This window comes from Epinephelus fuscoguttatus, linkage group LG9, assembly GCF_011397635.1.
Source record: "Epinephelus fuscoguttatus linkage group LG9, E.fuscoguttatus.final_Chr_v1".
NCBI classification, from domain to species: domain Eukaryota; kingdom Metazoa; phylum Chordata; class Actinopteri; order Perciformes; family Serranidae; genus Epinephelus; species Epinephelus fuscoguttatus.
In genome coordinates, this window is record NC_064760.1 from 1,157,299 (window position 1) to 1,182,804 (window position 25,506).

Below are 25,506 nucleotides of genomic sequence, written 5' to 3' on the forward strand. Positions count from 1 at the left end.
CATAATGAATGAAAATAAAATGTGACTGAACAAATTGCAACACTTCACTTTCTCTGATTTATCTCACAGCCTACGTTTGTATTTTAGTCACATGTTCAGTTACTTCCTGTGTGTATTAAAACTGTTTCCTGTGAGGAGAAATAAAGACAGACGGCCACACATTAAAGGCAATAATGACACTTTAATGACACTTTAATGCTGAGGCAGTAAGAGACACAGTGAACTGAAAGCATCACACACACCCTCTTCATCACCACCACCACCACCACCACCATCATCATCAGTACCATGTGACACACAGACGAGGACAGACAGACGAGGACAGACGAATCCTTCAGGACGTCTTCAGGTCACTTCAGAGATAATATCGATCGATCAGGTTATAGATTGTATAATGCTGTTTATATACTGAGCCCCGTCGTGGAGCTGATTATTACACGCTGAGTAATTCAGAAGCTGTTTAATTTATTCATACACTTTAAAGGAGCAGTCCGCCACTTTTCAAACAGAAACACTGAGAGGAGACGCATTAGCAGCATCACACACTGGGTCCACCTGCTGACATTACACCTGAGGTCTGTGAGCCAATAGGAAGAGAGGGAGCAGCCGCGTCACTTCCTGCTGCAGATTTGAACATGTTCATCTAAAGACTGAACGGCTTTGTTTGTAAATGAACTTTACGTTAAAGGGTCGACGCTGACGAACAGCTGACTGACTGACAACTGTGGAGCTGAGGGACACATATTAGGAATAGTCTTATAATTACAGATACAAGAATGTTTCACTGATAAAATAATTATTTATCAGTGATGAACTGTTGTTATCTCTTAATATTTCCTTTTGATGCTGAATCGTGAAGCACCTTGTAAAGTTTAATGAGCATAATTAACTCTGCATTCAAGCCTGATGTGAAGTGTGCGTCCAGTCCTTTGGTCTTATCACATTTAACCATAGTTGTCTTTGTTTTTGTTGACGGGCAGTGGCGGCTGGTTTTGAGCCATGACTCCTTCTATTCTGGCTCCCAATAACACAACAAGACAAACACATTTTAACACTCCTATGGAGCCTACAGCCCTGTGGGGGAGAGGCAGCTGCACCTCCAGCTCATAACATGATGTCACTGTGACGTGGAACCTAAAGCAGTCTGTACCAGACACTGAAGGAAAAAAAAAAAAGCCAATCTCTAAAGATCTGAGCCACCTGGATCACAGGTCAAGAAGAAAGTACCAGATTAGCCCCTTTTCCACCAACATTTCCAGGAATTTTTATTCCCAGGGATTTATTTACCTGGGTAAAATAATTCCTGGTAATCTGTGCGGTTTGTTTCCACCTCACCTAAAGTTCCAGTAAATTTATTCAAATTAGCGTGATGACGTAGATGATTCGGCGTGCAGCGTGTATTTGGCTCCGCCAGTTCATTGGCTGGTTACGTGCTGGTGTAGAGAGTTGGGGCTGTTTGTCTCAGCCAGCAGCTCAGTGTAAAGTATTTTAAGGTAAGTGTCAAACCAAGTTAGTCTACATACAGACAGCTGTCATTAGAGCTCATTAGGAACAATTCACCAATATAGACAGCGATATTCAATATGCTCCGCCCACAGTCTCTCATCCACCGACACTAACGTTATGTCTGACACTATGGCCTTTAATATTTTAGCCCCGGGGCTAATTTAGTACCAGGTGTCAGTGCCTATCCTGCATCAAAACAGAAACAAAGTGAAGCTTGTAGAAATTAAATAAAGTTTTCAGCGGCTGCCCGTACCAGGAAGTGCGGAATGCTGCAAGTGTGTGTTCCACCAATCAGCGTTCTTCAGCAAACAGCCCCGCCCCTCAAGAATTCTGGGTAATTTGAAAAGTCCTACCTCCCTACTAGGTACTTTTTCCAGGGTAAATTTCGGGTTGAGGGAAAGTTTTTTACCCGGGTAATTTCAGTGGAAACTTGCAGAGGTTTTTCAGAATTCCGGGTAATTGATAAAAGTTCCTGCCGTGGAAAAGGGGCTATACAGACCAGAACTGAGAGACTCTTTGAGGGAGAGCTCTCTGAATCACCACTTCTTCTTCTTCTGTGGTGGTTTTGTGTCACCGACCAGCTGTTGTATTACACCAACTTTTACACAACAGTTTGAGCTTCATCTGGACAGAACTTAATTTTTGAGCAAAAATTACTTAACAACAATCAAAGTGAACTTATTTGTTTTCTGCTTTTCAGTTTCTGGCAGTACAGGAAATGACTCACCTCCGACTCTCTTCTGATTGGCTCAAAGACCTGCAGACTCCAGATGACTCTACTGTTAACTCGACCAGTGGACTACAGGACGAACTGCTGACTAGCCCCATTAGCTAACAAGGTAAACTCAGATGGACTGGAGGTTGTTGGAGGTTAATTTTCTCTCTTTTGGTGGAGCTAACAGTTTCCACCTGCTTCCACTATTTGTGCTAAGCTAAGCTACTCATCGTCTCGTCTGAGTCTGGAGAACACGAGGGTTTAATACATGTAGAAGTGTCCCTTTAATAAGAAGAACAGAGGACCCGGGACGCCTCCCTGAGGATCCCCACATGATGCTCAAACAGAGAACAAGAGTATTTTCTGAAATATCGGACTGTTCCTTTAAATCTAACGTCTCTTTTTGCTACAGGGGATTTAACACTGTTAAAGTTCACAAGACGGTTTCCTCCAGAGTTTCTACAGAGGATCCGGATCCAGGTCTTCCTCTGGTGCTGGTTCCAGTCTGATGAAGAGCACGAAGAATAAGCTCAGTCAGTTTATTGAGGAATTCTGATCCAGGTCTTCAGTCAGACTAACTGGAGTCCACAAGAGTCTGTTCATGATGTCATCTTCAGTCAGCCAATCAGAGGGTCAAGTTACAGATTCCCAAATGTCCAGAATCCTGCCTTAATGCAGAACATCAGAGAACCTTTTCTTGGTTCATGTTCTCTGGGTCTGTTATGGTTCTAGTCCTGGCGCTTCCAGGTCCATTTAGGTTCAGGCAGGATCGTCTCAAATAAAAATCTTTTCACCTGTTTTCCAGGAGCACAGGAACCTTTTTAAAGCCTTGAGAACCATTTCAGGATCCTTGGTAGGAAGCAGATTTTTTTGACAACCCAAGAACATGTTTTACGAACCCTTGTAAGAGCTCAGGATCATTTACAGGAACCCAAGAACCCTTCCAAGACTCCAAGAACCTTTCCAGGAGCTCTTTAGGCACTCATGAACCTTTTTGGGATCTCAAAACCTTTTCCAAGAGTGCATTTGGTGTCCAGTAAATGCTTCAGGGAACATTTTATGGAGTCTGGGAACCTGTTCAGGAAATCTTTAGGAACTCACAAAATTGTTCCAGGAACCCAAGAAATGCTTTAGGATCTCTCTTTTTTACAAGAGCCTGGGAACTTTAAGGGACTCTGAAACTTTTTAAAGAACCGTTTTAGGCACTCCGGGGCATTTTCAGAACCAAGAAACCTCTTTAAGAATTCACAAACTTTTTAGAGGAACCCAGGATCCTTCTAAGGAGCTCTGGACCTTTTCCAGAAACATAGGGACGTTTTTGAGAACTCAGAACCTATAAAAAAACCGTTTAAGAAATTTACAACGTTTTGCTGGGACCCATACATGTTTTTAGCTGTTCAGGAACCTTTCCAGGAACCTTTTTAGAAACAAAGGACCTACCCCAGGAACCCTTTTCCAAGAACAAAAGAGTGCTCTGGGGACTCCAAAACCTTTACAGGAACTTTTCAAGAAACTCAACCAAGGCATTACCCCTGGTTCCATCCGAGGATCCTAGTTCAGGTTCTACTTCCTCAGGATCTCAGGAATATTTGTTTTAGAAAGAATTTCTAATAATTTGACACAAAAAACATCTCTGTTTCCTCAAAAGTTTTTCTTCTTCTGGGGAAAATAAAAACACGTCGAGTTACGGGGTCTAAACTGAGACCAGGATCCAGACTGAGTCCAGGCTGAAGAAAGTCTGATGGATTAAATGATTTTTCAAAGTTCGTCCACGTTTTTCCATTTTCAGACCCCCTGACCATCCACCCACCCTACAGGAAACACCAAACACATCCTGCTTCCTTATTGGGTTGTCCGTCCATCAGCAGGTGGAGGTGGAGGCAGTGAGGTCGTAACCATGACGATGAGCCTCAGGACTTGTTGTCGTCGTAGAGGTCGAGCGAGGCCTGAATGTCCGGCAGCTCCATCTCACAGACGACGCTGCGAGGAGACATCGAGTTCCTGTTGAAGAAGTGACCGCCGCCTGACGACACAGAAAAACAATCAACATCCACGTCAGAACGAAAAAGATTTACACGACAATGTGCGCCATATGAGTCATGTAAATATATTACATACATGTACAAATATATGTGGTTATAAAACAAAACTGTTAGAACCAAACTACGCCACATTTATCAATATTCAATAATTTATTAACAGACAGCAGCAGACAGGAAGTTGTGTTTGTTCTGTCCTCAGATCATCAGCTGGATCAACACCAACATCACTATTAAAATTAAATCTATGATGCAGACTTTCAGAGCTTCAGCTCACACTGAGGATCTATAAGATGATCTGATGACATCATCAGGTGTATGTTTATGATGTCACTGGCTCCGTCTAGTGGACAATTTGAAACACTGCAGCAAAACCAACAGACACTGAAGGAAAGGACGATATAACCTGGATTAATTTCTGCCCGACACAGCGACCAGGATCATCTTTGATTAAATCATCCTCTTGTTCTGTGGTCGTCTGAAACTGAGTTTTATTAAGCTCTGTCACAGTTATTATAGATCTACCAGATCTCTTCTGCTCCACGACAGTGTGAAGTTGGTTTTCTGACACACGGCTGAAATACCTGAGGCACAGACATGGCACGACACGTCTGCAGCAACATGTCTGCAGCAACATGTCTGCAGCAACATGTCCACAGCACAGTGTTACTAATATAATGAAGAGAATCTGCTGCAGTGACCTCAGAGGCTGAGCTCAGGGTCGTTATCTGTGTGAGCAGCGTTCAATGTTTCTCAACAGCTGCTCCTGTTTTATATTTGTGTCTGTGTGACTCTGAGGTCGTCCGACATGTGAAAATCCTGTGTGAAGAACACCTACAATCTGTTTAAATATGATTAAAATAAAGACCTAACTGAACCAAATGCAACGTCACACAGCAGAGCAACCTCGTGGCTGATTCGACATTTCACATTAAAACTAATCAAATCGGGGCGTCGGTGGCTTAGTGGTAGAGCAGGCGCCCCATGTACAAGGCTGTTGCCGCAGCGGCCTGGGTTTGAATCCAGCCCGTGGCCCTTTGCTGCATGTCACTCCCTCTCTCTCTCCCCCTTTCACACTTGTCTGTCCTGTCAAATAAAATTAAAAATGCCCAAAAAATATCTTTAAAAAAAAAAACTAATCAAATCAATGCTCCCTGTAGTTTAATCAATACACCTTATTAATTCAGTCCCAGTTAATATAACCTGTATGTTTACAGACATGATCAGTGCAGTAGTGTAGAGCTGCTTTCTGACAGTGTCAAGTTGCTCTATGACAGTATTAATAGTGTCAAGTTGCTCTATGACAAGTTGCTCTATGACAGTATTAATAGTGTGAAGTTGCTCTGTGACAAGTTGCTCTATGACAGTATTAATAGTGTCAAGTTGCTCTATGACAAGTTGCTCTATGACAGTATTAATAGTGTCAAGTTGCTCTATGACAAGTTGCTCTATGACAGTATTAATAGTGTCAAGTTGCTCTATGACAGTATTGATAGTGTCAAGTTGCTCTATGACTATTAATAGTGTCAAGTTCCTCTGTGACAAGTTGCTCTATGACAGTATTAATAGTGTCAAGTTGCTCTATGACAAGTTGCTCTATGACAGTATTAATAGTGTCAAGTTGCTCTATGACAGTATTGATAGTGTCAAGTTGCTCTATGACAGTATTAATAGTGTCAAGTTGCTCTATGACAGTATTAATAGTGTCAAGTTGCTCTATGACAGTATTAACAGTGTGAAGGTGCTCTATGACAGTATTAATAGTGTCAAGTTGCTCTATGACAGTATTAATAGTGTCAAGTTGCTCTATGACAGTATTAATAGTGTCAAGTTGCTCTATGACAGTATTAATAGTGTCAAGTTGCTCTATGACAAGTTGCTCTATGACAGTATTAATAGTGTGAAGTTGCTCTATGACAGTATTGATAGTGTCAAATTGCTCTATGACAGTATTAATAGTGTGAAGTTGCTCTATGATATATTAGTGGTGTGAAGTTGCTCTATGACAGTATTAATAGTGTCAAATTGCTCTATGACAAGTTGCTCTATGACAGTATTAATAGTGTGTAGTTGCTCTATGATGGTATTAGTGGTGTGAAGTTGCTCTATGACAGTATTAATAGTGTCAAATTGCTCTATGACAGTATTAATAGTGTGTAGTTGCTCTATGATGGTATTAGTGGTGTCAAGTTGCTCTATGACAGTATTAATAGTGTGAAGTTGCTCTATGATGGTATTAGTGGTGTGAAGTTGCTCTATGACAGTATTAATAGTGTGAAGTTGTTCTATGACAGTGTAAAGTTGTTCTATGACGGTATTAATAGTGTGAAGTTGCTCTATGACAGTATTAATAGTGTGAAGTTGCTCTATGACAGTGTAAAGTTGTTATATGATGGTATTAACAGCATCAATTTGCTCTATGACAGTACTAATTGTGTAAAGTTGCTCTATGACAGTATTTATAGTGTCAAGTTGCTCTACAACAGTGTAAAGTTGCTCTATAAAAGTGTAAGGCTATCACAGTGTTAATTTGCTTTAGGTTGAATGTAAAGTTTAGTTGCACCTACAGTTATGTGTTGGCACCTGTATCAGACTTCAGTTGCCCTGTGACTGTAAAGTTGCCCTGTGATTATAAAGTTTCCCTGTGATTATAAAGTTGCTTTGTGATTATAAAGTTGCTCTGTGATTGCAAAGTTGCCCTGTGATTATAAAGTTTCCCTGTGATTATGAAGTTGCTCTGTGATTATAAAGTTTCCTTGTGATTATAAAGTTTCCCTGTGATTGTAAAGTTGCCCTGTGATTATAAAGTTTCCCTGTGATTATAAAGTTGCTCTGTGATTGCAAAGTTGCTCTGTGATTATAAAGTTGCCATCTGATTGTTAAGTTGCCCTGTGTCTTGTGTTTATGGTGCCGTGCCATCATGTCCTGCTGCTTTCTTACTGGTCACAGCGATGGTGATGTCAGCAGGGGTTCTGGGCGTGGCCTCAGGGTGGGGGGGGCTGAGCGGCTCCAGGCTGATGGACGGCTGGTTGCTGTCACCCAGCGTTGCTCTCTGGCTGCTGGACGCCTGACTGACGCCCAGACGCTCCACGTCCAACACCACGCTGTCCACACAGGGGAGACTGGTCTGAGGACGGAGACAGGGGACAGGTGTTAGAGACACACGTGGTGTGTATGTCTGTCTGTGTGTGTGTGTGTGTGTGTGTGTGTGTTAATGATGTCATCGATGACTCACCATGATGCCCAGAGCCTTCAGGATGTTGAGTTTACACATGGGACAGGTGCAGTGCTCGTTCAGCCACGGGTCCACACACACCTTATGGAAGACATGTCTGCACACACACACACACACACACACACACACACACACACACACACACACACAAATATCAGAGCATCAGAACACAGATCTGATCCAGGACCAGTTCAGACTTCATACATGATGTTTTATACTGACTGATACTGGGCTGACTGATACTGGTCTGACTGGTGATACTGGGCTGACTGATACTGGGCTGACTGATACTGGTCTGACTGGTGATACTGGGCTGACTGATACTGGTCTGACTGGTGATACTGGTCTGACTGGTGATACTGGGCTGACTGATACTGGTCTGACTGATACTGGGCTGACTGGTGATACTGGGCTGACTGATACTGGTCTGACTGATACTGGGCTGACTGGTGATACTGGTCTGACTGATACTGGTCTGACTGATACTGGGCTGACTGGTGATACTGGGCTGACTGATACTGGGCTGACTGATACTGGTCTGACTGGTGATACTGGGCTGACTGATACTGGGCTGACTGATACTGGTCTGACTGGTGATACTGGGCTGACTGATACTGGGCTGACTGGTGATACTGGGCTGACTGATACTGGGCTGACTGATACTGGTCTGACTGGTGATACTGGGCTGACTGATACTGGGCTGACTGATACTGGTCTGACTGGTGATACTGGTCTGACTGGTGATAGAGTCCAGTGCGTCATTAACGTATGAGTGTGTTCAGACTCACTTGCAGGGCAGGATGCGGACCACATCGTTCAGCTGGTACGCTTCGATACACACCGCACAGTGGTTAAAATCTGGATCAGTTTCCTGCAAACAAACAAACAAACAAACAAACACACACACACACATACATACATATACACAAACATGAATATGTTAACGTGACATCGAAACTTCACAAATTAAAACCTGTTGTTTTCCGTTCACAACTGGTAGTTTTCAGCTTCTATATGAAATACAGACGCCTCATTGGCTGCTGGATCATACGTCAGTGGTGCCGCCATTTTGGAGACGGAAAGACAGGAGACAGGAGCAGCAGTTTTTCAGGATAAAAAGCTTTATAACATTTATATTTCTCAACCATCTGCAGTGAGACATTTTTACATTCATGGGTTTATGTTCAACATGTAGCAGAAAAATAAAGTTTAGTCTCCAGTTAATTATAATGTGAATATTAAATGTCTAATCTAATAGAGGAGTGTGTGTTACACTGACAGGAACTGAATCACTGATGTGCTGGAAAATAATTCATGAGGAACTGTAAAAACTCTTGTTTGTCAAACATGAATTTGTCTCATTGTCCTGATTAATACCTGTGGAGACATTTCTATAGAACATAATTTCATGTGGAGGCAATCAACTTTTTAACTAGCTAGCACGTTAGCTACAGAACACTGTCTGCTTGATTCTGTCAGAATATAGAAACTGTCACCTCTGGTCATTTTACAAAGGACACCACAAGAACACATGTTCTTTCTTTCAGTTGTATAAAGTCAGTTTAGTTTGGTTCTGTCTGCACCCACGCACCATCCTGGGAAAATAAAGGCTCGCTAACATTAGCATGCTAGCTACATTATCAAACACTGGTGGGCAGAAACAAACACCGATGATCCACCTTCTGTTTGATAATCTGAACATGTGTTCTTGTGGCGTCCTTATCAGTGGTGAAAGTTTATGTATTCTGTTATGATCAAGACGATAATAAGCAGACAACGTTAGCTAGCTACATGCTAGAAAGATGAAAAAAAGTCACCCTGGGAGTCATATATTAAATTTGCAGATGATACTGCCGTAGTTAGCTCACTGAACCAGGATGAAATTGGGCATGGACCTGTTTTGTGAGCTGGTGTGAGGCGTCACATTTACAGTTAAATATATCAAAGACCAAGAGAGTTATTCTGTGTGTATATGTGTAATTTATGTGTGATATGTCTGTGTAATCTGGTGTCATCGTATCTACAGAGTAGATGTATGTGTTTTACGTATTGTGCTGTAAACAAAATTGCCCCCCGGGGACATTAAAGGTCTTCTAAGTCTAAGTCTCATCTGGAGGTCAACATTAACAAGACGTTAAAGACGTCTTTACCTTGTCTCCTTTCTTCACCGTCCTCGTGGTCAGCTTCCCGATGGCTTTCTTTGCTGCATCACCAAGACGACGCTGAGGGACAGAGAGGAAGTTACTACAGGTCAAACAGGAAGTGGACACATGAACACATATGTGACAGTACTGTCAACGGTACTGCTATCTGTGAGGCATGTGTACTGTAAATAGTACTACTGTCTGTGAGGCATGTGTACTGTCAACAGTACTACTATCTGTGAGGCATGTGTACTGTAAATAGTACTACTGTCTGTGAGGCATGTGTACTGTAAATAGTACTACTGTCTGTGAGGCATGTGTACTACAGTACTGTCAACAGTACTACTATCTGTGAGGCATGTGTACTGTAAATAGTACTACTGTCTGTGAGGCATGTGTACTGTCAACAGTACTACTGTCTGTGAGGCATGTGTACTACAGTACTGTCAACAGTACTTCAGGGTCAGCAGATGCTGATGAGGTGAAGTGAAGGTTGTTCTGCAGCAGATGGAGAGAGGAGGGAGGAGGAGGATGAGGAGGAGGGAGACAGAGTCCTGAGAGGAAGGTTATATTACAGTGGGGGGTGACTACCCACTGCTCCATTAAACTTTCAGCAGAGATTCACCTCATTAAATATTAATGTTCATCTGCACAACGAGAGGAGGAGGAAGAGGAGGAGAGGGGGATGGGAGGATGAGAGGAAGTGGAGGAGGAGAGGAAGAAGAGATGTATAAGGGGGGGATGAGAAGAGTGGAGTTAGCCTATTAGCTGTTAGCTGCGTGTTAGCTGTGTGTAAGCCTCTTAGCTGTATGTTAGCATATTAGTGCTATATTAGCTGTGTGATAACCTGTTAGCTGAGTGTAAGCCTGTTAGCTGTGTGTTAACATATTAGCTCTATGTTAGCTGCATGTTAGCCTGCTAGTCTGTAAGCAGTGTGTTAATCTGTTAGCAGTATATTAATCTGTTAGCAGAGTGTTAGTCTGTTAGCAGTATATTAATCTGTTAGCAGTATATTAATCTGTTAGCAGAGTGTTAGTCTGTTAGCAGTATATTAATCTGTTAGCAGTGTGTTAGTCTGTTAGCAGTATATTAATCTGTTAGCAGTGTGTTAGTCTGTTGGCAGTGTGTTAATCTGTTAGCAGTATATTAATCTGTTAGTAGTGTGTTAGCCAGTTAGCAGTGTGTTAGTCTGTTAGAAGTGTGTTAGCCAGTTAGTGTGCTAGCAGTGTGTTAGTCTGTTAGCAGTATGTTATGGTGCGTTCCAGGCAGGCTATTGAACTCGTAAATCACGAGTTCAAGTCACGAGTTACGACATTGTAGCGTTCCAGGAAAGTTACGGCAAACTTCCTGTTTAACGTTGAACATGGCGAACCGTTTGTTTGTGCTTCCCCATTATTGCTATCGCCAAAGGTACCTGCTCCTTGCTCATTTGAGCAAAACGGAGGAGGATAGGGTCACAGATGCTATTATAGGCTACTTTTTACGTTATCTGTGTGTTTGGAAACGTATTTTGTATTGATTTATTCTTGCACTAGAAACCAGCTGTTAGAGCGGCTGCCAATAATGCGTTAACATTAGGGTTATTTTATGTCTATTTCTCACCATGTACCACCTGCATCAACACCGCATCCATAGGGCTGCCATTGTTGTTTAGAGGAGTAAGGTAATTGGTTTAGAGGGCTGTGTGACGTCAGAAACCGTAACTGGGAGTACATCAATCTGGTACGACTTCATGGGTGGGAAGTTACGGGTTTGACTGCCGTTCCAGTGCACTTTCACGGGTTACAGGTTGTGAAAACACGAGTTACGGGTTGCCTGGAACGCACCATTAATCTGTTAGCAGTGTGTTAGCCAGTTAGTGTGTTAGCAGTGTGTTAGTGTGTTAGCAGTGTGTTAGTCAGTTAGCCTGTCAGCAGTGTGTTAGTCTGTTTGCAGTGCGTTTGTCAGTTAGCGTGTTAGCAGTGTGTTAATCTGTTAGCTATATGTTTGCTTATTAGCTGTACGTTATCTGTGTGTCAGCTTGTTAACTTTACATTAGCATTTTAGCAGTGTGTTAAAGTGTTAGCTTTGTATTAGCGTATTAGCATATTAGCAGTGTGTTAGCCTGTTAGCTTGTAAGCGGTGCTTTAGCCTGTTACCTTTAAATTAGCATGTTAGCGGTGTGTTAGCATATCACCTGGCTGCGGTCACGGGCGCTGGTGTAGCGGATCTTCTGGATAAAGTAGAAGATGAGCCAGGCAGACGAGATGATCATGAGGACGATGAAGGAGATGGAGACAAAGACCAGCGAGCCTCGGTTGATGTTTTTGGCAGAACCACGTTGGCCGACCACCACTGAGACCAGGACGGTCAGGTTCCTCTCTAGGTGAGCCAGGATCTCTTTACCGTACGCCTCTGTAATCATCACTGCCACCGTGTCACCGGTACCTGAATGTACAGAACCAGGGACAAGTAGAGTCAGGACAGGTTACTACACTGTACTGCAGTGTGACTCTACTACACTGTACTGCAGTGTGACACTACTGTACTGTACTGCAGTATAACACTACTACACTGTACTGCAGTGTGACACTACTGTACTGTACTGCAGTATGACACTACTACACTGTACTGCAGTGTGACAGTACTACACTGTACTGCAGTGTGACACTACTGTACTGTACTGCAGTATAACACTACTACACTGTACTGCAGTGTGACAGTACTACACTGTACTGCAGTGTGACACTACTGTACTGTACTGCAGTGCACTACTGTGACACTTGCAGTGTGACCCTTTTACACTGTACTGTAGTATAACAGTACTATACCGTACTGCAGTATAACACTACTACACTGTACTGCAGTGTGACCCTACTACACTGTACTGCAGAATAACAGTACTACACTGTACTGCAGTGTGACACTACTACACTGTACTGCAGTATAACAGTACTACACACTGTACTGCAGTGTGACCCTACTACACTGTACTGCAGAATAACAGTACTACACTGTACTGGGGTGTGACCCTACTACACTGTACTGCAGTATAACAGTACTACACTGTACTGCAGTATAACACTAGTACACTGTACTGCAGTGTGACCCTACTACACTGTACTGCAGTATAACACTACTACACTGTACTGCAGTATGACACTACTACACTGTACTGCTGTATAACAGTACTACACTGTACTGCAGTGTGACACTACTACACTGTACTGCAGTGTGACACTACTACACTGTACTGCAGTATAACCGTACTACACTGTATTGCAGTGTGACCCTTTTACACTGTACTGTAGTATAACAGTACTATACCGTACTGCAGTATAACACTACTACACTGTACTGCAGTGTGACCCTACTACACTGTACTGCAGAATAACAGTACTACACTGTACTGCAGTGTGACACTACTACACTGTACTGCTGTATAACAGTACTATACCGTACTGCAGCATAACACTACTACACTGTACTGCAGTGTGACCCTACTACACTGCACTGCAGAATAACAGTACTACACTGTACTGCAGTGTGACACTACTACACTGTACTGCTGTATAACAGTACTACACTGTACTGCTGTATAACAGTACTACACTGTACTGCAGTGTGACACTACTACACTGTACTGCTGTATAACCGTACTACACTGTACTGCAGTGTGACCCTTCTACACTGTACTGTAGTATAACAGTACTACACTGTACTGCAGTGTGACCCTACTACACTGTACTGCAGTGTGACACTACTACACTGTACTGCTGTATAACAGTACTACACTGTACTGCTGTATAACAGTACTACACTGTACTGCAGTGTGACACTACTACACTGTACTGCTGTATAACCGTACTACACTGTATTGCAGTGTGACCCTTCTACACTGTACTGTAGTATAACAGTACTACACTGTACTGCAGTGTGACACTACTACACTGTACTGCTGTATAACAGTACTACACTGTACTGCAGTGTGACACTACTACACTGTACTGCTGTATAACAGTACTACACTGTACTGCAGTGTGACACTACTACACTGTACTGCTGTATAACAGTACTACACTGTACTGCAGTGTGACACTACTACACTGTACTGCTGTATAACCGTACTACACTGTATTGCAGTGTGACCCTTCTACACTGTACTGTAGTATAACAGTACTACACTGTACTGCAGTGTGACACTACTACACTGTACTGCTGTATAACAGTACTACACTGTACTGCTGTATAACAGTACTACACTGTACTGCAGTGTGACACTACTACACTGTACTGCTGTATAACCGTACTACACTGTATTGCAGTGTGACCCTACTACACTGTACTGCAGTGTGACACTACTGCACATTTTACTGTGCAAGTTGTTTTTAATGTATTTTAATATTTACATTTTCAAACTGTTTTTGTTTGGTTCAGAAATCAAGTTTATAAAAATGATTATTTTTTTCTCAGCAGATCAGATTGTTTCTGTTTGTGCTCTCTGACATTCAGCACCAGGACCATAACTAACACACACACACACACACACACACACACACACACACACACACACACACACACACAGTGAGGTCACAGTGACCTCATCAATTAATGACACATTCCAGTCTATATTTAGACCTCGGCATCGATCCTCAGGAAGTCACTCCTCACATACACACTGTCCTCCTCCTCCTCCTCCTCTCAATCACAACTTAAAGGAATATTTCCACATTGCAAGCTAACTGCTTTCACTTGTTTCCAGTCCTTATGCTAAGCTAAGATAGCTGTTTCGACTTGTTTCAAGTTCTTATGCTAAGCCAAGCTAACTGTTTCCCCTTGTTTCCAGTTCTTATGCTAAGCTAAGATAGCTGTTTCCCCTTTTCTATGCTAAGATAAGGTAGTGGTTCCTCTTGTTTCCAGTCTTTATACTGAGCTAAGCTAACTGTTTCCCCTTCTTTCTTGTTTTTACGCTAGACTAAGCTAACTGTTGTTTCCCCTGATTCTAGTATTTACGCTAATCGAAAATAGCTGTTTCCCCATTTCCAGTCTTTATGCTAGGCTAAGCCAACTGTTTCACCTTGTTATGCTAAGCTAAGATAAACTGTGGCGTTTGGACTCTGACCTTCATGTCCCATCTTCACCGTCTTATTAGTGGAGTTGTTGTAGATGAGGACCGCCGTGGCGTTGTAGGCTGCCGCCTTCAGGATCTTCTCTTTAAAGGTGCAGTTTCCTCTCTGCAGCAGCGCCACCCAGTGGACGTTCCTGGGAGGGACCAGGAAACGAGTGTTGGGGTCGCAGCCCTGCCGGTCCACCACTGAGGAGACACAGCGTTAGAATGGTTACTGCTCTAGTTACCACTTCACTGATAAAACACAACAACATCCTCTACTGCCATCATCATCATCATCATCATCATCATCATCACTGTCTTCCTGCTGCTGTTAACAGCAGACATGTTTCTGTTTGTTTGTTCTTGGAGCATCCCAGAGCCATGTAATCTCCAGGGTTAAAACACAGGTGTTGCAGTGAACCTGGAGATCTTTGTGTTCACAGTGTACAGGTTAAAGGAACCACAACACGGACAGGAAATGAAACCTGTCTGAGGACAGTTTGTTCCAGAGGACCTGAGTGTTCACACAGATCCACAAAACGCTGACTCATCACTCGGAGTTCATTTGGAGGTCTGAAAGAGGCCAAGAGTGAAAATACCCTCCGACTGACTTACTGATCATCAGGTTGCATCCTCACAGTCATTTTCTGATCACCTCATCATCACAGAGTCTGTATTAGTTATTGGATATAACCATTGTTCTGTCTGTCTGCAGGATGATTTAAGTATGTATTGATGTCAGGATCAGTTCTAACAGATATTAAAGCTCAGCTGGTGCAGACAGTCAGAGCTGCAGTGTCCTTCTGTGAGGGCAGTCTGACTGTAACCTGACGCCTCCAAGCCCGCCGCAGTGTCCCACTACTACAGTACTACTGCATATACTACTACATATACTACTGCATATACTACAGACACTCTGACCTTCAGCCATGCCACAGTGTCCCACTACTACAGTACTACTGCATATACTACTACATATACTACAGACACTCCGACCTTCAGCCACGCCACAGTGTCCCACTACTACAGTACTACTGCATATACTACTACATATACTACTGCATATACTACTACATATACTACAGACACTCTGACCTTCAGCCATGCCACAGTGTCCCACTACTACAGTACTACTGCATACACTACTACATATACTACAGACACTCCGACCTTCAGCCACACCACAGTGTCCCACTACTACAGTACTACTGTATATACTACTACATATACTACAGACACTCTGACCTTCAGCCACGCCACAGTGTCACACCACTACAGTACTACTGCATACACTACTACATATACTACAGACACTCCGACCTTCAGCCACACCACAGTGTCCCACTACTACAGTACTACTGTATATACTACTACATATACTACAGACACTCTGACCTTCAGAATCAAACTGTCAATCTGTGCCAAATTAAGAGCACACCTGGATCAGTAAAGCGTGAGTATGGGTGAACAGGTATCTGGTCTGTTTTCTTTTCTTTTTTATTGTGTTTTTTAAATTACACACTTACCGTTAAATTTCTATTAGTAGCCCGGGCTATTATTTGCTTAAATTACAGCACTCAACAGGCCTATATTTGGGACAGGCCTTTAATTCCTTTCACACAAAACTGTTACTCAGCAAAGATCAGGAAATACACTGCTCAAAAAAAAAAGAGAACACCTAAATCCCACATCAGAGCTTGATGAACAAATTATTCAAGTGTAAAATCTTTACTGATGTACATTGTTTAGTTAGCTGAGAACCAAATGACATAACAACTGTCGGTGGAAACCAAAACCATCGACCCACTGAGGGCTGGATTCAAAATCAGCGTCAAACATTTAAATCACAGGCTGATCCATCGTGTGAGAATTTTATCACATCAACTCATCTTCTGACTCAGTCGTGTGCACAGCCCACGCCTGCCTGTATGACCTCCTGACAACGTCTGGGCATGCTCCCGATGAGTCACATGTGCTCAGTGTGAACTTGTTCTCATCTGTGAAGAGAACGGGGCACCGATGGTGGACCTGCCAGTTCTGGTGTTCTCTGGTGAATGATGGAGCTGCACGGTGCTGGGCTGTGAGCACAGGTCCCACTAGAGGACGTGGGGCCCTCATGCCACCCTCATGGAGGTATGGTATCAACCTGATTGGGCTGCAGGTGCGGCCTCATGCTACCAGTAGTGAAAAGGACACTAGCAGAAGACCAAACTAGAGAAGGATCACTCAGTCCTGTTGTCTCTTTGATTTGACCCAAAGCAGCTGAAACTGATTCACAATCACTGGACTGACCTCTCTGAAGTTTACCTGACTTCCTGTCAGACTGGGACCATTAAGTGTTCCCTTCATTTTCTTGAGTAGAGTATGATCAAATTCTTTATTTAAACCAGTTTGAATATTAGTTGTATAAAGATGAGACTTCAGGTAATGTGTGAGCTATGAATCATTCATCTGATCTAACTCTGACAGACAGAGCATCAGAGTGAGAGTCACATCACCCGACATACTGACACGACACCAATTTATACTGTTAAAACAATACTCACAACTTGGATTAATGTGTGTGTGTGTATTTCAGGCTTGTGTGTGTATGGCAACAGAAGGAAAGAATTTAATTTCCCCTCTGAGATTAATAAAGTATTTCTTCATAATAATAATCAAAATCTATTTCTTTAAACAAGCTGCAGTCAACAAGCAATTATTTACTTATCACATATAGAGCATCTGTGTGTGTGTGTGTGTGTGTGTGTGTGTCTCTCTCTCTCTCTTATGTTGCAGAAGTACGTAATTTAAAAATCACTTTCATAAACAGCAGTGATACGAGGCTATCTCTAAATTATAAAAGAAAACAGACCAGTTAAGCTGCAGTGACGGTCTAAGCCAGGTGTTGTCACACAGGTGAACTCTCAGGTACCAAAATTTGGTGCTAGGGCTGCTCGAATTTGGAAAAAAATCATAATCATGATTATTTTGGTCAAAATTGAAATCATGATTATGCAAACGATTGTGTGGCGCACGTGATGACTTATATTATTTACACGACGGCATGTCATTTCTGTCTCTACATGGTCGCGAGTTTACAATTCACCTCTGCTCTCTTTATCGAGCGTGGCGGAGTTTGGCCCTGATGCACGCATGCACATGCGCACACACACACACACACACACACACACACACACACACACACACACAGACCAACCTCTCTCGCTCTTCCTCTGCCATTTTGCACACACAGTTTTTGAAATCTTCAGCGATCACCTGCCCCTCACATTATTCGTAGTTCACCTACTAGACTGGCTCGTGGAGTGAACAGAGGAGGGGAGGGGGTGGTATTGTGTGTGCACGGCTTCTGCAGAAGACAAAATAAAATCTCCAGGCATCCGTGACCAAAAATAGTTTACTCTCGATTTCATTAATTTTGAAATCGTTTGACCTGGAAATCATAATCGCGATCACCAGACGATTAATTCCACAGCCGTATTTGGCTCCGCCAGTCGGTTCTCTGTAGTTCAGACGTAATTTGGTCATTACTCTTAAAAGTATGGTGACTTCAGTACCCAACCCTGATGGTAGGGGTCACACACAGACAGGTTTGAATTATGTGAAGCCGAAGGCGTGTAGACGTGACGGATCGCTGACAGAACCAGGAAGAACTTGTGTAAACAGCAGAGCCAGTGACGTCATCGTCAACAAAGTTAATCCTCTAGATCCTCAAACATGCAGCGCAAACATTACTAAGGTGAAGCAGTTCACTGTCGGGGGTCGCGGTTTCAGACTCACCTCAATTCGTCTCCAAACAGCGTGAAGAACATCAGAGTGAAATGTAAACGACAGGCTGTCAGACAGAATCAGACGATGTAGAAACACCAGAAAAAAATCTGAATTTTAAAAAAGGGCCAGAACGTAAAACATGTTTCGGTTTTATTATAAATGACTTTAAAGTGTGGGAGGTCACAGCAGAATCTGAACCCCCCTCCTCCTGCTCCTCTGTCCTAAGCAGACAGCGTTAGCTAGCAAGCTTCACTAGCTTTGTAGCTAGCATGCTAGTGCACTAGTTGGTGGAAAAGTTTGCTACATGGCTAACGTTATTTTCCCAATAACAATCCTAAAAATATATTTAGCAATCTCCGTCTGTACAACATAAAATTGCAGCTCTGGAACTCACACATGGAGACGTCTTAAACGGCGGCTCTCTGGCTCTGCTGGTCGCTGTCTGCCCCCTGAGCTGGGGTTTGTCCGGACTGGATTGTGTCCCCGACTGGAGGTCAGTAGCGGCGGGGAGCGAGGCGAAGGACACACTGTTCGAGGCTCCAGCTAACGTTAGCTACATAAAGATGAAGCTACAGCTGTGAGCCTTTAGCTCCTGTTATTACTATTATTGTCGTTATATCTCCATTTACGAAACTCTTCACGTAGAACAGCCAATAGGAACGCCCTCTGTCTGAAATGACCTGTGATTGGACAAAATCTCCTGACAACAAGACGAGGAGCAGGAGTCCAGTTTTCTCTCAGAACGCTTAAATTACAATATGATCAAAGGTTATTTTGGGATTTTTGCCCAATAACACCTAAATTAAACGGCCTGCTGCAGCTTTAAGTAGAGAGTGAGTGTTTTATGCTTCTCAGTTTGTATGATGAAGAAACTCCTCTTATTCTGTCACATAAAACTCTTTAACGTAACACCAGAGTGTTTGTGATACTGAGGGAAAGAGTAATGAATGGCTGATGAGATCTGTCTGACTGAACTGTTGCATCTATAATCATAAACTCACAGTGAGGATTGTTTCTGCAGTGATGATCACACAGGTGTGTCATGTGACTCTGAGCTGCAGTGATGATCACACAGGTGTGTCATGTGACTCTGAGCTGCAGTGATGGAGTCAGTATAAAATCAGACACACTGTCAGAGATCAGATATTAACACACAGATAAAATCATCATCATGTGTTTAGTGTCATAAACAATCTACTGACCTATAAAGACATAAACTCTTTGTGTCTCTCAGGACTTTTGTCCATGTTGGGATACATTTATTTCAGTGATCTGATTGGTCAGAGGTCAGGTGTTGACAGGTTGTTGCTCCAGAGCAGGTGAGCTGTTCAACATTAGTTACCATGGTGATTTGTCACCATAAAAAGTGGACAAACTTCATAAGACTGAAAACACTGAAGTTACCTGACTGACCCTCAATCCTGCTTCACAGAGCTCAGGTGTGTGACCTCAGGTGTGTGACTGCAGGTGTGTTGTGACCTCAGGTGTGTGACCTCACGTGTGTTGTGACCTCAGGTGTGTGACCTCACGTGTTGTGACCTCAGGTGTGTTGTGATCTCAGGTGTGTGACTGCAGGTGTGTTGTGACCTCAGGTGTGTGACCTCACGTGTGTTGTGACCTCAGGTGTGTGACCTCAGGTATGTTGTGACCTCACGTGTGTGACCTCAGGTTTGTGACCTCAGGTGTGTTGTGACCTCAGGTGTGCTGTGACCTCAGGTGTGTGACCTCAGGTGTGTTGTGACCTCAGGTGTGCTGTGACCTCAGGTGTGTGACCTCAGGTGTGCTGTGACCTCAGGTGTGTGACCTCAGGTGTGCTGTGACCTCAGGTGTGTTGTGACCTCAGGTGTGTGACCTCAGGTGTGTTGTGACCTCAGGTGAGTTCTGACCTCAGGTGCGTGACCTCAGGTTTGTGACCTCAGGCTTATGATCTCAGGTGTGTGACCTTAGGTGTGGTCTGACCTCAAGTGAGTTGTGACCTCAGGTTTGGGACCTCAGGTTTGTGATCTCAGGTGTGTGACTTCAGGTGTGTGACCTCAAGTGAGTTGTGACCTCAGGTTTGTGACCTCAGGTGTGTGATCTCAGGTGAGTTGTGATCTCAGGTGTGTGACCTCAGGTGTGTTGTGACCTCAGGTGAGTTGTGATCTCAAGTGAGTTGTGACCTCAGGTTTGTGACCTCAGGTGTGTGACCTCAAGTGAGTTGTGACCTCAGGTGTGTGACCTCAGGTGAGTTGTGATCTCAGGTGAGTTGTGATCTCAGGTGAGTTGTGACCTCAGGTGTGTGACCTCAGGTGTGTGACCTCAGGTGTGTGATCTCAGGTGTGTTGTGACCTCAGGTGAGTTGTGATCTCAGGTGTGTGACCTCAGGTGTGTTGTGACCTCAGGTGAGTTGTGATCTCAGGTGAGTTGTGACCTTAGGTGTGTGATCTCAGGTGAGTTGTGATCTCAGGTGTGTGATCTCAGGTGAGTTGTGATCTCAGGTGTGTGACCTCAGGTGTGTTGTGACCTCAGGTGAGTTGTGATCTCAGGTGAGTTGTGACCTCAGATGTGTGACCTCAGGTGTGTGACGTCAGGTGTGTGATCTCAGGTGTGTGACCTCAGGTGTGTGACCTCAGGTGTGTTGTGATCTCAGGTGTGTTGTGACCTCAGGTGTGTGACCTCAGGTGTGTTGTGATCTCAGGTGTGTTGTGACCTCAGGTGTGTTGTGACCTCAGGTGTGTGACCTCAGGTGTGTTGTGACTTCAGGTGTGTGATCTCAGGTGTGTTGTGACCTCAGGTGTGTGACCTCAGATGTGTTGTGATGTCAGTACCTCCGTGATGCGGTGCAGGTGCGATGACGACACCCCTGGTGTCCACTTTCGGTGAGTTCTGTCCATACGTCCCGTCGTCGCTGCTCATCATGTGGATGGTGTTCCCTCGTCCGTCGAGCACCGTGGCGTTCACCGTGGCGCCCACGTACTCCTCTGACACCATGTTTCTGTCAGAGCGGGCCGCCAACACTGAGCGACAGAGGATCAGGACCTGGACCAGGACCAGGACCACCGGGACAGGTAGCTGAGTCCACCTCAGGGACATGGTGTCTCTGTTACATCCAAACTGTCAGGAAACAAAAAGAAACTCCTTTAAACAACCACTTCCTGTCCTCGTGAGGACCGCAGTGTCCACCTGTTCGTTTTATTAATGTCCTCCAGTCTGTTTATGGACATCAAATGTCCCGGATGTCTCCAGCGGGTCCTCACAGTGTCTGCAGGCCCTGGTTCATGCTGAAGGGGACAGGACAGCCCGTGGTGTCAGTGTGTCTGTCAGAACATGGAGCATCATCACCAGGCCAACATCTGGACCTTCACGCCTTCCGTCCTCACACCGTCCGCGGGTAAAAACACACGTCACACCCAGACCTCCGGTGAATAACGGCTCGTTTTAAGGCGCCGCGGTGAATCCGGTACCGTGACTCAGTGTTAACACGACGTTTAAAAGCGGCGCTGGCAGCTGCTTCAGTCCGCTTTGTCTTACCGTCTGCAGGCGGACAGACAGGCAGCTCCCGGGCTGCGGACCCCCGCCTGCCTCCGCTCTCCTCCCGCCTCCTCTGCCGCTGCTCTCCCGGTGAGTGTCCGGTGGGGCTCGGTGGATTCACGGCCGCTGGATCCTGCTGTTGGTCGGTGTTTTATTCCGGTTTTGTTCCGCTGGTTGTTGTCACGGTGCGGAGGCTCGAGCCCCGTCTCTCCGTCTCTCAGTTTGGGGCGCACTGCGCAGGCGCAGAGCCACGGCACGGGGAGGCGGCAGACAGGGCGCGTGTGCGTTACCTTCATGTTTAGGTACCTGAGATTTGGATCAGCTGTCGCGATACCTGCCGAGAGACCGACCGCCCGCCTGTCTGTCTGTCTGTCTGTCGTCCTGTCTGTCTGCTTATTGTAACTCTCAGTTATCACAATACAGAAAATAACAACAACAACACTAATAATAATAATAATAATAATAATAATAATAATAATAATAATGATCTTTAGCAGCTGATGTGGAGCTTCCTCTCAGGAGATGGAGATGCTGCTGTCATCAATTTGTAGCCAAAATTTTTTTGATTTCTTTATTATAACATTTTTATTTTTTTCTATTTTTTAAATTGCATTTCCTAAGTGCTCCCAGGGACTGTGGACATTAATAAACCTTTCTGTTTCTGTGTGGAAACACTCACACGTGCACAGTTACCACTGTATTCATTCATTCATCCACCTAAAATTACTGATTTTCTGTTGTGTGTTTTTGTCCTTGTACTGACCGTCATCTAGTTTGTTCACACTCTTTCCACAACCACAAATATCACTGGCTGAAATACTTTCTGTGCTCCACACAGCAGTTCCCGTACATCTTCTCTCTGTTTCATCATTTCATATGTTATTAACATGTACCCACCCCTGCCCTCCTGTCTGTGTGTCATCATGTGTCTTTGTTATTGGAAATAACATTTATAATAAATGAATAAATAAACATTTCTCTGAATGTGTCAGTTCAGCCATCTTGGCTTATTTTCACCTGTAGATGAAAACTACAAAAACACACATTTAAACATGTTAAACAGGAACAGACACGCTTATTATAGTGAGGACATTTCATCAGAGCACGTACACAACGTAAAAACAACAAAACATGAAAATAAAAATAAGTCACACAGTATGGTCACACACTTCACTGTCTTTGTTTTTAAAGATATATGCAGACAAAACACCCACTGTGTATGTAAGTGAATGTATTTATACATCTCTTGTTGCAGACGTCGGTCATAAGGAGCTTCACAAGGACATGAACAAGACAGAAAACAGAGGACAAAGTGACAATACGAGCCACGTAATTAAAGGTGCACAACCAGCAAAACTACTGGCACAAAGCAGACTTCTCAATGACAACAACACACAAAATATGAATATAATAGAGATCTGGTGCAGACACCTGTCTGAACAGGTGTGTCTTTGGATGACTTTTGAAAGAACCCACAGAGTCAGCAGAACAATCTGGGAGGTGCTACAGCATCTCTTTCCAAATGTCATCAGCTCAACTCAACAAAGTGACCACTCCACAGATACGGACTTGAACTGCTCGACTGCTTATTTATTTTACCTTACTTGCTTTATTGTGTTTTTATTGTGCTTAAGAATTGTTGTCTGTTTGTATGGTGCTGTTGACTGTTTAGTGCCGTGTACCTTCAGTGTTGAGGTGGACAATAAAGATTTATTCTATTCCAAGGGGCCAAAGTTCAGGAGCTACAGCCACAAAAACTCGATCATCACGGGTCTGAAGATGAGTGTGAGGGACTGACAACAGATTTAGTGTATCTGATCAAAGAGAGCTGAAGAACACAGGTGAAGAGGTTCAGGTACATCAGGGGAGTCTGACCGTGTGATGATCTGTGAGGGACAAGTTTGAACTGGATACTAAAATCAACACAGGGGATTTAATGTGTACGTCTATAGATGATAACACTCCACTGAGGAGTTTAACTATACAAAAACACTTTGTTCATCCTTTTACATTCAAACACAGACAACAGTCTCTGGAAAAATAATGAAAACAACAATAATAATAATAATAAATAATAATAAATAAAAGGAGGTAATTATTTTGATTGACAGGCTGAGTTTGAGGGAGACGTGTTAAAGTGACGCAGCAGGAATGACATATGTTTGAATATGTAGACGTTACAGATCGGTGATGATGAGCAGTGATGAAGGTCACTGGGGGGCAATGATGATGATGATGATGATGATGATGGGTCAGGACTGACACCTGGTGGATGCAGTGAGTAACTGCAGCAGCAGTCTCAGTTAAGTCTCGTTGGTGAATCAGCTCTGTCACTTCTGTTTCCTGTTTCAGCAGCTGATCACCAATAAATAATAACAGATCAATAACAGGAGCAATACATTAGATATATTTTATTATTTTAATGAACTTTAAAGAGCGGCACGGTAGTGCAGTGGGAGTCTACATGTTCTCCCTGTGTCAGCGTGGGTTTCCTCCAGGTGCTCCCACATGTTCTCCCTGTGTCAGCGTGGGTTTCCTCCAGGTGCTCTGACATGTTCTCCCTGTGTCAGCGTGGGTTTCCTCCAGGTGCTCCGACATGTTCTCCCTGTGTCAGCGTGGGTTTCCTCCAGGTGCTCCGACATGTTCTCCCTGTGTCAGCGTGGGTTTCCTCCAGGTGCTCCCACATGTTCTCCCTGCGTCAACGTGGGTATCCTCCAGGTGCTCTGACATGTTCTCCCCGTGTCAGCGTGGGTTTCCTCCAGGTGCTCTGACATGTTCTCCCCGTGTCAGTGTGGGTTTTCTCCAGGTGCTCTGACATGTTCTCCCTGTGTCAGCGTGGGTTTCCTCCAGGTGCTCTGACATGTTCTCCCTGTGTCATCGTGGGTTTCCTCTAGGTGCTCCGACATGTTCTCTCCGTGTCAGCGTGGGTTTCCTCCAGGTGCTCTGACATGTTCTCCCCGTGTCAGCGTGGGTTTCCTCCAGGTGCTCCCACATGTTCTCCCTGTGTCAGTGTGGGTTTCCTCCAGGTGCTCCCACATGTTCTCCCCGTGTCAGCGTGGGTTTCCTCCAGGTGCTCTGACATGTTCTCCCTGTGTCAGTGTGGGTTTCCTCCAGGTGCTCCCACATGTTCTCCCCGTGTCAGCGTGGGTTTCCTCCAGGTGCTCTGACATGTTCTCCCTGTGTCAGTGTGGGTTTCCTCCAGGTGCTCTGACATGTTGAATACAACATGTGTCAGTATCACAGATGGCCACATCAACCTGAACACAGCCAGATCAAACCCACAGCTCCAGGAACCTGACAGCCTTGACCTCCTGGAGGATCAGCAAACTTCCTGTTGCTGCTATTATACAGGTTGGACCCTGTGCTGCTGCTGGCCACCAGCCCACTGTGACACCTGCAGTGCCAGACCTCCTGCATTTGGCTTCCCAAGCCCAAATCTGATATATATATATTCATTCATCTTCTAACCGCTTCATCCTCTTGAGGGTCGCGGGGGG

General features: G+C 44.1%; 2 protein-coding genes across 2 annotated transcripts in view; one reads left to right on the forward strand and one right to left on the reverse strand.

The window, feature by feature from the left end:
- Window positions 1-25,121, forward strand: part of LOC125894085 (uncharacterized) — a 328,241-nt gene extending 303,120 nt beyond the window's left edge. The window contains exons 11-13 of the mRNA XM_049585217.1: window positions 24,552-24,683; window positions 24,728-24,771; window positions 25,080-25,121. Coding sequence (XP_049441174.1) covers window positions 24,552-24,683; window positions 24,728-24,771; window positions 25,080-25,088 — 185 coding nt within the window. The 3' untranslated portion in view covers window positions 25,089-25,121. The remainder of the gene's footprint in view (window positions 1-24,551; window positions 24,684-24,727; window positions 24,772-25,079) is intronic.
- Window positions 188-22,248, reverse strand: rnf130 (ring finger protein 130). The gene is made up of 8 exons (XM_049585275.1): window positions 21,307-22,248; window positions 14,741-14,932; window positions 11,816-12,066; window positions 9,646-9,717; window positions 8,284-8,366; window positions 7,496-7,592; window positions 7,201-7,387; window positions 188-4,244 (listed from the first exon to the last, which is right to left on the reverse strand). Exons 1-8 carry the CDS (start codon window positions 21,569-21,571, stop codon window positions 4,132-4,134), a joined length of 1,260 nt encoding a protein of 419 aa, XP_049441232.1. The 5' UTR covers window positions 21,572-22,248; the 3' UTR covers window positions 188-4,131.
- Window positions 25,122-25,506: the final 385 nt, after the last annotated feature.

Excerpts from the sequence above, each read along its gene's own strand:
- rnf130 (XM_049585275.1), bottom strand. The coding sequence starts at position 21,571 with ATGTCCCTGAGGTGGACTCAGCTACCTGTCCCGGTGGTCCTGGTCCTG. Across the intron at positions 7,593-8,283 it reads GTCCGCATCCTGCCCTGCAA|ACATGTCTTCCATAAGGTGT; the intron begins GTGAGTCTGAAC and ends GTGTGTGTGCAG. Across the intron at positions 4,245-7,200 it reads CATCACCATCGCTGTGACCA|GCGGCGGTCACTTCTTCAAC; the intron begins GTAAGAAAGCAG and ends CTGTGTCGTCAG.